Raw genomic sequence first — 14,448 nt, 5'->3', positions numbered from 1 at the left:
GCCATCCAGGGCCTTTTTTTCTTACTTAATTATTATTATTATTACTACGGAGATCTCCTTCCCTGTTCACTCTACCATAGCAGTTTGAAGCATCTGCAATTTGATGGTCCCAGTGGGTCCCTTCCAGCTCACAAATTCCATGATTTTATGATTTTACTGTTACTCCACAGGTCCAAGCACAATCCCAGAGCTTTTACTAAAAATATCAGTGGCCTTTCATGTTCATTAGGCCTTGCTGTTTAATTCAGCACCAATTTGATTGATTTCAGGGCAATGTTTAATCTCAGGTTTACTTTCTTTTTTTGTTCAGACTTGGACAGTGACAAATAATAAAAGTTACCACTGAGGTTGTTATTTCTGTGCATGACAATGTCAGATGCCTTTGTTTGCCCTTTAACATTAAGGATTTGGGTGCTTTAGATAAAAATAACTTATATAGAAACAAAGAGCACTTCCTGTTTTACATCTAATTTGTAAAACTGTCAGAGCCAGGAGATATGACAGACAGACATCTTGGGGACTGAGGCCTCTGTTGTGGCTTCATGCAGCTTTTCTGTTTTATTTACATTTTCCTGCAGTGGAGCAAAACCTCCTGCGATCACCAAAGCTGTTTGTTCCCATAAATCCACCACAGTGCCCTAAAGGCCCTTCCAAAAAGTGTTTCAGCATTATCCTGGAATGGTGAGACACTGATTCCCACAGCCAGGAAGAAAACACTCTTATAAATAATGCCGTTAAAAAGAAAAAGCAAAATTAAATCAACATTTCTCAGGGAAATACACTATGAAGGGGTAGGTGCTCATATAAATGTGGGTGTATAAAAATTAAAAGTGCTTATAGCAATCCACAGGGACATACTTGGCCCTTCTTCACTGATCAAGAAAATCCTGTGACTCAGGAGCTCCCTTCCCACCTGGCCCGAGGACTTTCGCTCTGAGCTGGTCCCCCACAGACAAAGGAATCCTGTCAATTATTATCCCGTGTGGGATAACCAGGAGAAATGCCCACAGCTGAGGAGGGGAACACACAAACTTCTCAAAGAATGCGACTCTTCAGGCATTAAACCTCTCCATAAGACACCCAGAGTTTTTCCTTCAAAGTCAAGAGCTCAAACTGCTTTCCGTGAGCCTGAGAGGAAAGGAATTCCAACAGAAATGGCCAAAAAAGCCTTGAAGATTTCCAGACCAGCCCTGTGACAAATTGAAAGCACCAAATTGTTCCTTGTGTGTGAATGTGAGAGCAAACAGCAAGCCCAAACCCAAAGTGCAGATCTGAGCATCCAACACCATTTGCTTTGGGGGTTTTATTCACTTGGAGAGGTGCAGGGCATTCAACATCCACGCACTGATTTTGGCTTGTGGTGAGGAGAGCCTTTCCAGACTTTCTAGACAATAAACTACTCTGACTAAAATCTGCAAAATTACCTCTCAGGGCTCTACAGAAGAGCATCAATAGAAACGTGGTGCCAGCTAATGGCTGCAATAACTGTCTCCATCCCTGGGGAATCCTGGATGGAGAATTTATCAATAGGAGGAGTGAAGGGCCAGGGAAGCTGAGCAGGCCCTCGTTATCAGACACAGGATGATGCCACATGCATGATGTTATCTGGGAGGATCTTTACTCAGGGCCCAAGGGGTGGGCAGGATATTCTTTCTGGAGAAGGAAAGGATCCATCAGGCCATATTCATAATCAGCAATGTTGCACTAAGTAAGCAGTTTGGGGGTGAGAAGCATTGATGGAATAGAAATCAATGGAATTCAGCTTTTCTGCAGCTTTTGTTTAGAGCAAAGTAGAGGCAAAAAAAGCCTGAGCATCACTTTGGTTTCTGTGCATCATTCTGGTTTCTGATCCTGAGCACCACTTTCTGTGCATCACTTTGGTTTCTGATCCTTCAGTCACATGCAGAAAAGGCTCTGAAGGAAACCTGAAGTGAACCACAATTAAACTCTGAGCTGTTTCAGAAGCTATTTAAAATTCACACCTTGACACTGACAACTAGTAAAGGAAACACATTCTTAACATAAGCATCAAATGAATTGTTGTTTTTTTTTTGTAGTTTGGCCACATGAGCATCTAAACCAGTGCAGGATGTGGAATTCCTGCTGGGCTTTCTCCTCCCCTTGGTGTCTTTTCTTAGGGAAAAGGAGCTGGCTCCAAGCACAAGGAGAGCTGTGATGGATGGAAGTGACTGCCATGAGACTGATGTTCTGCCTTCTCCTAGCAGATATTTTAAAATCAGAACACCCCACAGGATAGATTAGGGGATATCCTGGTTATTTTTCTACAATAGTTACAGCATGTTTTCCCTCCACCTGCTTTAAATCCCCTCTCCCAGTCTGGAGCACCTGTACACAGAGGCTTTGTTAAAAAAGGCACAAATAAAACCTGCTGGCTCCCTGCCATCCAAGTCAAATCAGTACATTTCCATGTAATCCCAAGCAGGGGAAAACAAAGGTTGGTTCTATGTCAAACTTACTCAGGAAAAATCAGGAAATGCAGGAGTTAAAACATTCCAACAGCAGCATGAACTTGACCATCTACATCCTGAATATTTTATGGTATATTTATTGTAACAATATATTAAGCTACACATCCAACCACAAAAACAAAAACAGAAAGACAAATACTCCTCATGTGCATGGCAGCTGCATTAGCATTTCTGAGGAACTTCAGAATTCCTGACACTGCTTTTAATTGGACATTCTGCATTTCATTTCTATGTATAAATAATCAACAGACCAGAGCTTCTGCTTCATGTTTGTGTTGTCTCAGTGAGGTTCTAAGGCTCCCCCAGCACTTAGGGATGGAAGATGTGATTTCCACACCATCACCAAATCTTCTTGAAAAAAAAAAATATTTTCTTTTCTCTAAAAGCAACACAAAACCCTTCAAAGAGTCAGTGATCCTCAGCAATATTTATGCCCTTTGTGCCCTCCCTTTTGACCAAAACCAACCAGAAAATCTTTCTCATGCTGTCAAATTCTCTGGGCAGGCAGTGGCATCCTCACAGCTGAGGTGCACCAGCATCAGGACATAGGCTGCCCCAATAATGCAAACAAAAGGCCTCTGAACTTTTTCCTGAGCTTCCTGTTCAAGGATTTCTATTCTTTTTAATTGATACTGGCACTGTCCTTTAATAATTTTTTTCAAAGCACAGCCAAAGAAGGCAGTCACAGCCAGTTGGCTGCCTCCCAGAAATCCCTGCAGCTAACGAGGCAGCTCATTTACATCCAATTTCAAACACATCAGAGGAATTTAAGCCTTTAAAGATAGGCTCTCAGGTTGAGATTTCAGCACATGAAATGGGGAAGCTCAGACAAAACTCTGCTGCAGCCCCGACGTGCCAGGGCACAGCACCCACCTGGGAGCAGGATCCAGGGAATGGCTGAGCCTGGGATCCTCAGGACAGGTCCCAAAAGCCAGAAATCCAGGGAAAACCACAGCTCTGCCCACTCACACCGTGTCACAGCCAGAGGGAAGGGCTGTGCTGGCTCCAGCTCTGGCAGCTGGGGCATCCAAAATGCCCCAAAAATGAGGTTGTCATTAATGAAATCAAAGGAAAGTTTCAGAGAATCTTGAATTTCACATTTTAAAAAGCAGCACAGTTGGAGAAATACACTGGCATTAGTGACATCTCAGGAATTTTTGAACTTCTTAAAAAATATTTTCGTCGTTATCTCCAAAAGTTTTAGTTAATCCTCTTTAAATTCTATAGCTGTTCCACAAAAGGCAAATCAAAGTTATATTTAAGAATAGAGTATCGCTGCTCCTCAAAACTAACTTCAGAACATTAATTTTTAAAAATAAATTACAGTATCTTTAAAAAAATCCAACAAAATAAGCCCAAAATTTCTCAGAATACATATTTAACTGAGGGGTATTCTTGACTTTTGGTCTAAAAAAAAGCAAGGCTTGTACTCGAATTCTTTTTGATGAAATAAAAGGGAGTGGTGAATAGGACAGAAATAAGTCCTTTCCCATTTGGATCTTGTCACTGAATCCCAGCAGATTCCCAGTATCTCACATCCATGGATAGGAAGAAACTGACACCTATTGGCAACTTTAATATTACTGCATGAAGCTGTTTTCCCTCAAACTATGACAAGAAACAGCTTCTCCTAAGGAGGTTTTTCCAAAATACAGAGACAATATAAAAAAATAATTTAAACTTTTCTAATTGTGACTGAAAGTACAACCACAAAAATGTAGACTCTTTTTACATAAGAAAACTCTGACCTTTCCAAATTAAATTATGAACTTTAAAGACACATGAAAAAACCAAATGTGCCTCAGGAACAACCAAAAATGAACAGTGGGTAGATCACTGTTGATATGGGTTTCGTTGCTGCTGATGTGATAACCTGGAACTCCCACCTGAGGCTTTTTCACTTATTTGTACAAAATGAACAAAAGAATTGTTCAGCTACTGATGGATGGCAGTGTGGGTGCCCTTTACAATTAGTTACAGCAATAATAAATACAGGCAAGAGTTAAATATTCACAGAGTAACATTTGGGTTTGGGTTGGTTTTTTTTTTGAACCAAGTTTTTCTGAAGCTCCAAATGATTCATGGAGACCTGCTTTGAGGATTTAGAAATAAAGAAACAAACAAACAAACAAACAAAATCTGTTTTGTCCACCTCTGAGCCCAAAATTGTACGTACTGGTAACGAAGAATTTTTTGGTGAAAGTGCAGCTGTCAAAGGCAGCGATTTTCTCCTGCAGGACCACAACGAGGATCCTGAAAACACAGAAATGGAATGTCCACTTTAGGCATTAAATGCATTGGTTTAAAGATTCAATATCTAAATGTAATTATTTCAAAAGCATCAATATAAACCCTGCAGTGATGAAGTGCCAGGTTAGCAATCCCTGGCAGTTATTGAGGGCTCTCTCTGCTCCCAACCACATGAGCTCCACTTCAGGAAGTGCAGGGGGCTGATCCACAGCAGCACAGCACATTTGTGATACAGCTCTTGCAGTCAAAGCTCCATTAAAAAGCAAGAATGGAGCTGCAAAGACCCTCAGTTCCTGTCACTGGCTCAAACAACAATCAACAACTGGCAGAGCGTGAGCTAAATGTGAAATAATCCCACTGCCCACCTCAGTGCAAATCTATTAAAACATTTTATTTGCTAAAAGCAGGGGGGTGTGCAATACCAAGAACATCAGCACACAGAGAGCTGAGAGAAGCAGAATTTGGGTCAATTAGCATATTAAAGATGTACTTTTATGTGTTTGCTTGTACGTTGCGCATTTCTATCCTAAAGGCCTAAAACCACAGGGTAACAGGAGACGTGGTGCTGCCTCAAAAAAATCAGAGCCCAGAGATGCAAATGTGGAAGCAAAGCAGCATCTTGGAAATTTCAGAACCAGGGAACACTTTCTCCCACAATGATGACTTCCCAAAATCAAGTTTTTAAAAGCTTGACATGAAAGAAGCACCTGGGAAACAAACCCATAAAACCTCATTTAGCAATATGACATAATTAATAATCTGTTATTCTCTCATTAGGCAGACTGTGAGAAAGTATTTTTTAATTAGCTGTCAATATAGAGCATTAGTAAATATTGTTTTAATAGTTTTAATTGTAAAGATACAACGTGGAAAAAAATTAACCACATCTTTCACTGGCTAAAAAACACACCTAATGCTTCATGTGAACATTATGACTGTGTGTTACAGCCTGGAACAGTCACCTTTATAAATGGGATGAATCACCTCAGCCTCAACTCATATCCTTGGGGAAAGGGTGATGATTATCTCCCAGAAGTGTGAAATCAGCCTTTAACCCCTTTTTCCCTTTTTTTTATCTGTTTTGCCACAAGAATATCTCCTCTTATCCCATGAGTGCTCAATAACAGTGAAGGACTACACTAAAATCAAAATATACACCATCCCCTCATGCTTGGTGATGTTTTCAGATATATAAATAACATAAATTAGTTTTGGACATATTTGTAGTTTTAATTAAATGACATCTCCCAATTGCTGAAACTGCAGGAGAGAAAAAGAAAATATATCAATTCTGACTTTTTCTATATTGCCTAAAATAAAGGAAACCAATGAATAATGGGAATGCTTTGACTGCAGGTGGAAGTGTAATGTGTATACATTGAAAACCCATGGATATTTGATGGGACTATTTGCCAGTCCTGGAGATTTTTGTTTTCTCCTCCTTGAAGACACTCTGTCTTTCTGCAGAAATGAACCCCCCAGATGGATGATTCCAGAGGATTTATTGATCTACTTGTTTTTAGTAGCAGTTTACACTTAGTTGCACACTCATCTACTCCCCATCTGCAACAAAACCAGACACAAACCCCAAATAATTCTGACCTTTCCAATTATTTGTGTTATTATTTACTGAAGGACCATCCATTCTGGCACGGCAACATGGATTCCCAAAGAAATGCAGGAATTTCTTCATCCAGGGCTCTACCTTTACCCCAGGAACTGGATTGCACCACTCCCCCAGGACACCTGAGGCCACGCTGACTCACGGCAGTAAAGGGAGGGTGAAGGGATCACAACGTCAGCAGGGCTTGGACCAAAGTCACCACTCCAAATTCTCCCATCAGGAGTGCCAAGGGATCAGCAGGATCCTCACACAAGGATCCTAGGATTTCTCTTCTGCCTTAAAAAGATGCGGCAAACTACAAAGCAAACCACAAAACTCCAGTTTTGTGTGTCTGGGAGAGATGGGGATTTCACATTAACTCAGCAAAATTTGATTCTGTGGACACAACAGATGCTGTTCTCTGGAACTCAGTGGTCCTCAGAGCTCCAGAGCCATTTTCCCTCTATCCCAACCCAGAGATGCAGCTTTGTTACTTGACTCACTGGAACATTATTCCCTGCAAACCACAGACTGCACACCAGGAATGTTTTGGATATGCAGGGAGGCAAAATCTGACAGACCAACACAAAGAAGAGACATAAACTCCTTAGTGCTCTGTGCTGTTTAAATTCTCTGTGATCCCATTTCCCCAGCTGTAGGTGGATCATCGAGGATTTCAGCGATTCCTGCTCACCCTTTAGCACAACTGAAAGAAGCTTAAATGATTTTTTTGGTTTGAGCTTCTTAAACCAAAGCCATGGGGGAAGCACATTGATGTATTCCAACTGAAATACTCCTTGAGAAACAGAGAACCAGAGCTGCGCTTACAGGAGAGTCAAAAAAAAAGAAAATCAGGGAGGTCATACACCAGAAATTGTATTTATTACCAAAATCTGACATGCCCTAGCACACAAGGAATGCAGAGACAGCACCCTTACCTTTTATTGCAATGCAGGTCATAAATAGGAGTTTTGAACTGGATGGACTTGACCATCTCTCCTGTTCTCAGGGAATACAGATCCACACAGCAGTAGGGTGGGCTGGTGCTGAAAGGAATAAACAAAAGATTTTAATGGAAATCAGGGTATTTTAAAAACTGGCGTTTCATTCTTTCTGCCTCCTTATGTTGCTCAGCACACTGAAGGAAAAGTCACAGAACCACAGAATTATTAAGACTGGAAAAGACCTCCAATAACATCAAGTCCTGGACCCAGAATTCCAGCTATCCCAGCAGAATCCTGGAGAACAAAGGGTCAATATAAACCTTCTACATTAAGAAAGAAAACTGAATTATGATCTCCACGATGGTCATCAACCTGTATTGTGCAACTGCTTATCAAACCCTTGGTTTCTTTTACCACCAGGAAGACTTTGGAAGTTTTAAACCACATCCTAGTACAAAACTACTCCTCAGAGTAACTCTCTCCTACAGGGAGGACTTTCCCCAGAGCAGCAGCTGGAGCTGCCTGACTGGAGCTGATGGAGATTCCTCACCCCGAATTTACATTACGTCCTGATGGACTTTTGTTTGAACCGTACAGATCTTTTCAACTCTTTGTGTCACTTTTATCATTTTCTTATAAATAAAAGCTTCAAGGCCATTTCTTAATAAAAAAGGCTGAGTGGGAAAAGTGCTGAGTGCTCGATAGGGCCGAGGAAGGCAGTGGTGGAAACCCTTTTAGAGGCTGAGGAGAGGCTTTGATGTGGCAGTTCTGTTCCACAACACCTTTCTCCCCCTCCAAGAACGCATTAAAACCTTGGCTATTTCTAGGTCAAGGAACATGAAGGAGCACAAATTGCCAGCTGTACAAACATATCCTGAGCATTGGTAAAAGAGGGTGTTCCCCCCTGCCCGTATCTGTTTTATTTTACAGAGTTTCACACAATTCCTGCCCCAGCACTCACTTGTCTCTTGGATCTGCTCAAGCTGCTCGAGAATTTTCTGGAAAGCTGGAGGACAAATGCCAACTGTTTACCCTCAATGCCTCAAGATCATAAAATGGTTTATGCAGTAACGTACAATATACAGTAATGTACAATATACAGTAAATGCACAGCAAGACAACTGTAAGAAAAATAATAGAAAAAATAACTTTTGACCTTTTGCCCATTGAAATTTTGCCCAAAATATACATTTTCCTAGGCTAATAACTAGAGGGTGCAATTTATTACTTCAAGCACTTCAAAGGCCCTTCAAAAACACCTTTAAACCAGTGAAACTCTAGTCAGTTCCTTCACATTAAAGTTCACTCCTGCTCGAAAACACAGAAAGCCACTGCAAGATCTATGTACAAACTTTTTAAAATGAAGTGATTTATTACCTCTAGCAAATTATAATATTGATAAAAGGGGAATTTCAAAAGAGAAATCTCCAAAGTAGATACACCTAAAATTATAGCAACACACTTAATAGTGATTACTCTTTCCACATCAGCCTGTTTTGAACAGTTTTTCCAATTTATGGGTAATAATTCTGTCACTCAAATGCATTATCATCATCATGATCTCTTGGCCAATCATGCTAAGTCCATTCTACCAATGCTTTTGTCAACCATACTGGGTAAAACCCTGAGTTAAGTGCCAATAACCAAGGAATATAATGAAATCACAGAATTCCAGACTGGGTTGGGTAGGAAAGGATGTTAAAGAAAGCTCATGCACTTTACAGGGACACTTTCCACTATCCCAGGTTGCTCCTTGTCCCCTAGCCTGGAATATTTTATATAGATAGGCCAGAAAGACTCTGAAATTCTGTCACAAATAAAATTCTTGTGACTAAAACCCACAGATTATCAACAAATATTCATTATGGATCCTGATTATTCAAAGAGCTGCAGAGACAGCAACAACTTCTTTAAAGGTAATGGACACAAATCCACCAACAACTTCAAAATGTGGCAATAATAAATGTATAAATACACTCAGGCCTTTGTATCTTCTTCTCTTTGAGTGCTGCAGTGCAGGGATGGAGGGAAATAGCAGATGCCTCATCCAGCTGGCACTTGGTGACATCTGTGCTTGTGCCCCATGACAGCATCACCTCCTCCCAGATCTGCTGGGTCCCACCATGGCAAAAAAGCTGTGTGCAAAATGCTTGCACAGAGACAAACACACCACTCAAAACCCTCGTGCTTTTTTAATGGAAAACAAAAAAAAAATTAAAAGGAGAAGAGTGATGGAATCAACATGAGGCCAATTTTTCTGTGCCTTGAAGGCTTTCTTTGCTGTCAAGGGATTTTCCTCCACTCTGCCACACAATGAACATCCCACTCAAAGAGAGATGGACCTCAGTGACAGGTTGGTCTCTTGAGTCTAGAAAGGAAAAAAAAAAGAGCTTGGAGGTGTAAAACTAAAATAAAACTTTTGCTGGGAAAGCTGCCCGGTACGAAATGCTCTTTATGTGAGGATTTTCCAGTCAATTGTGGCCTTTAATAAAATCTTTGGCCAATATCACTGCATTTTATACCACCTTCACAAAATTTCTTTAAAGCCCAGCCTAAAGCACAAACTTATTTTTATTAATTACTTTTGGTGCCTTTAAGAGGAAACAAAAATATTAAAACTTATACTGAAAGCCTGTTTAAAGTAACTAATAGTTCAACATAATCTCTTACTAGGCCCAGCTTTAACAACCTGTAGGATTAAAAAAAAAATAGAATTTGCTGTAAATATTAAGGTCCTAAGAGCCTGAACTGGAATATAATTTCCAAACTTGTAGAGACAACAGGTGGGAGAAAAGTGACAGCAATTCCAAGGAACTGGCTGTTCAAGGTATATCCAAAATATTTGCACAGCAAATTACCCCACCAAGGTTTTTTTTTGTTTGTTTGATTTTTTTAATTACTACTCTATGAAGCATCAAATCTATCAGTAAGTTGCTGGTAAAAAAAAAAGAGAAAAAGGCTATTTCCATGTGGGAATGAGGAGGATGCTGACAGTGACTCAAGTTTTTAATCAGCAGGAGTGGTTACAATTCTCCTGTTCTCCGTCTCTGGTGCTTCACAGAAAGGGAAGAGAAGCAAAACAAAACCACAGCACAGAGTGAATTAATTGAATATTGGAAAAATTCCTGCCTGAACCTTTACACTGGAAAGTTGAAGCATGAGATTTGATTATGATCTTTGTAGCAATATTAGGAACATGGTGAGACCACAAAGGCAATTCTGTTCTCCTCAAGGGCCCTGAAGAAGGTTTGCTCAGATTAACAGATTTTAATTCTGGAAGGATCATCTTCTCTTTCCAGGCCATGCACAAAATGTCCCAAAAGCTCAAAGAAATTATTTTTTACCAAGCAACCTAATCTTGTCTTAGAAGACTTTGACCAACAATGAGTCCTCTATTTTTATGGTGAGTGGTTCCAACATTTTGATCCTTTTATTTTTATGAAATGACTTCTTAGTGCCTGACAGAATTGGTACATATTCTGCTTTTTGGCTTCTGTGTCTCTGTCAAGGACACAAAAAGTTTCATTGCCTTCAGTTACCTTTTGTCAGAAATCACCCAGAGCAATCCAGGCACCAAGAAAGTGAAAAAAACTTTTGAGCCTTAAGTTGTAAGGTTTGTTTTCCAGGCCTAGCACCAAACTCCTCTCAGCCCTCCTCAGCAGGGTAATTCTCCCCTTCTTTCTGCAGGATGCACACCAGAAAGAAAACTTTTAAAAAATAATAAAGCCAGTTATTTCTTTCTAAACACCACTGCAGAAAGAGCTTTCACTAGGACTTTCATCATCTATAGGCTCTCTGCATCCCATCTTTTCAAATAAAAACTTGAAAACTCCGCTCTGGAAGTAATTTTCTAGTTCATGGTACTTAACAGATTCATTCAAAATCAGGAAAAGCAGCACAGAATTTCTCAGAAAGTGACACTTCCCTCAAAATGTGTGTACAGCACTGAATTACAAAGCAGCAGAGACATTTTAAGTGCACCACAAATTGCAAAAAGCATGGAAACACTTATTTCTAAATAAGAAAAACCTGTACCAACCTTAGACACATGTTACTAAATATAATCCTTTAAATACAAGGGAGGGAGTTACTTGATACAGCACTAAAATACTTGTGTTAAACACCAGGAGATACAAATTTCATTGTTGTATCTTCCTCAAATGTTTTGATCAAGTCTATCATCCCAGGAAAAAAAGTTCACCTTCTCTGTGTACTTCACCATCTTCACTGAAAATATTTTTATTACTTGCCTGTGACACAAGAAGTCACCAAGTCTGCAGAAATCTTTTTGTAACAGGTGAAATTAGTCTGGTTTCAGGCTCATTTTACTTTTGTTTTTTGAACATAAGTAATTTTATTTGTTAGTTCATCACTGAGGCATTTCATCATAGGACAGAGTCTAATTGCACCTGGAATGACCCAGGCTGAAGAATTGATTGAGGGATTGGGTGAAGGACTGGTTTCTGTCTCTTGAATAACTCTGGCCATGGTCTGTGAGAGAACCTGAGGCTCCACAGTGACTTTTCCATTCTGAGTGCTTTCAACAAGCATTAATCCACTGCTGTTCCATGAAACCAGCAACTCCTTCACCTCTCACCTGTAGCTGAGGTGTCAAACTTCAGTTAGAGGGGGAAAACTTAAGACTGGTTTGTGCAAATATTGATTATTGCAACAGATTCTACGACAGAAAAGTAAAAGGGGAATCCTTAAGAATATCGGAATAGCAACCTCCAAACTCCTTGTTTTGGCAGCTCTTCCCACATCCAGCAGCACATAACACTCTTTGACTGTTGTACTCTCCCTCACTCATCATCAGAAGATTCTTTCTAGGATTGAGGGGGTTTTATTGGGTTTGTTGTTACACTTCAGGACGCACGGAGCTGACGGGAGCCCAGAGCCACCTCGGTGTCCCCGGCACGTGGCACTGCCGTCGCTGGAGTGTAAAACCCAGCACAAGCTGCCTCCTCAGCTGTGGCCTTTGCAGGGACACCCGGGTGTGACACACTTTCCACTTCAGTGAGACGTGCCACATGCTCCGGAGCAGAGCTGTCCCATCACATTTCCAGCTGGTTAATACAGGCAGATTAGTGGCATCTCCGGAGATTTGTCTGTCTACTTGACCGTGGCTAGCACTGAGGGGAAAGTACAGCTGGAGATCCACTTGAAGAGCAGGATCATTTTTTCTGGTATATTCTGGACTAGATTTTGCTTGTTTGTAGCTAAACAAGCCTTTTATACACAATTTATGAACCTGCACTGGCTGTCTTTGATCATTCTGGGAACATGCACTAAAACACATTTCTGTAAATTTTCATGAACGTAAGCTAAGATTAAGTTCTGACCAAATACAACTGCATTTATCATATCTCTAGCAACAACTAATATTTCTGTGATCAGCTGATTAAGCCACAATCTGATGTGTTTCCCAAAAAAAAAAAGACAAAATTAAAGAGTTGTCTTGCCCTTCCTGCTGTCAAATGAAGCAGAACTCACCACTGAAATAAATGCACATAATCTGTATTGCAGTAACAGCCACATGGATCTCCAAGATCATCCAGGGTGGACCAAAGTCAAAAATGTAGCAATTTTTGTGGACCAAGAGACAGCCACATGTCACAGCTTAAGAAAAAAGGATCACAACTCTGAGGGCAAACTGATGCTGAAACACCTCAGCTCCAGCCAAATTCCACCAAGCACATGTAGAACCCAAAATGAGCATTTTGGAGCCACTTACAGCCTCAGCTTTTAAAAGTGCTGGTATTTCTAACACTCCAAAGCAGTGTCAGAGCTTTTTTCCTTTATTCTGAGGCGTTTGTACTGCCATTATTTCCTGATTAATGGTGCCTCAGAAGACAGCAGTTAACACAGCTGATAGCTGATTATTTAAGCATATATATAACTATTGTATTCTGAGGCATTTATACTGCCAGTATTCAGAAGACAGCACAGTTAACACAGCTGATAGCTGATTATTTAAGCATATACATAACTATTGTATATATCTGAGGCAGGTTCCTCTTCACCCTGTGAAGCCCCACCTCGTGTGTGCCCGAACATTCAACAACCAGCGCTGAAAAACCTTTTCCTGCCACCGCTAAAACCTTTACGAAGGACCAAATATTTCATCCTGTTGGTTCTTGTAGCCCATTCCTTTCGATTTCAGGCTGGTTTTTTTTTTTTCCCCTTTTTCTGTGCTCTCCCCTCATGATTCACAAAGCTCACAAACCCTTGGCACCCTCTCCCCTCAGCACCAACAAAGGCAGCGCTAAGCCGGCGGCTCCAGGCCCGCGCCCTCAGAACCACTTTGGGGCTTCACCACCGAGCACAAAACCCTGCCCAGACCTGTCCAAACCAAAATTCTTTTGCCCTCGGTGTCATTAACGGCGTAAGAAAACCCGTGGGGTTGTGCAACACTTCATCACCTGGGCATCAAGCAGCCCCTGCCTGCAGTTGCGTGACGGAGATCATTAGAAGATGTCTGTCAGCTGCACAGAGCTCTGCTAAACCTTAATTGTTTATATGCCAGTTTATGGCTCAAATGACAGTTTCTGAGGAGCTTGAAAACAATCCAGTTTCCAAGAAATAATTAGAGGGTTTTAGAGTGCGTATGACTCTAAGCTGAGCAGGAATGAGCTCAGATCTTATGGTTAAAGCATTTGAAAAGTGCTCTGAACAGCAAAGCTGCTCTGAGGTTCTGGTCACATCAGGTAGGCCAGAATTTTCCCAAGTGCCCATTAATTATATGTTCTTAGGTATTTCTTACTCCGTTTTATGACTTGAATCACAGACCATGCTCTACAGATGTGCAGAGTTCTCACCGTAGCTGAACTCACCCAAAGCTGGGTTGAAATGATGAAATTATACCTGAAAATAATTACTTGTGGAGCCCCATTAGCAGCAAAAGGAATATTCTGCTTTTCCTTACATTGGTCTTAAAGTTGAAACCCTCCATGAATTGCTTAACATCAAAAACAAACTTCAGTTGATTTTATATCCTTTCTCTCAATGAAGACAATACAATCATCTCCTCTACTGCAGCACTCTTCATTAAATTTAGAGGAATTTCCTAGTTAAAAGTGGTTGATATTCCCAGGAGAAATTGAAATTGCTAAGGAAAGACACACAGGAACACAGCATTCTCCCCAGAAATTCACTTAACACA

General features: G+C 40.7%; 1 protein-coding gene across 15 annotated transcripts in view; it reads right to left on the bottom strand.

Moving 5' to 3' along the window:
• Positions 1-14,448, bottom strand: part of BCAS3 (BCAS3 microtubule associated cell migration factor) — a 298,450-nt gene that overhangs the window by 258,170 nt on the left and 25,832 nt on the right. For all 15 annotated transcript variants that reach the window (XM_085557228.1, XM_077787569.2, XM_085557225.1 and 12 more), the window contains exons 8-9: positions 7,281-7,388; positions 4,666-4,742 (exon numbers count right to left, since the gene is read on the bottom strand). In XM_085557228.1, the coding sequence (XP_085413354.1) occupies positions 4,666-4,742; positions 7,281-7,388 (185 nt within the window). The remainder of the gene's footprint in view (positions 1-4,665; positions 4,743-7,280; positions 7,389-14,448) is intronic.

The sequence above is a fragment of the Lonchura striata genome, chromosome 19 (genome assembly GCF_050655825.1).
Source record: "Lonchura striata isolate lonStrDom1 chromosome 19, ASM5065582v1, whole genome shotgun sequence".
Taxonomy (NCBI): Eukaryota; Metazoa; Chordata; class Aves; order Passeriformes; family Estrildidae; genus Lonchura; species Lonchura striata.
Note: the sequence above shows the minus strand (reverse complement) of the source record. Positions and strands in the feature narration are given on the sequence as shown.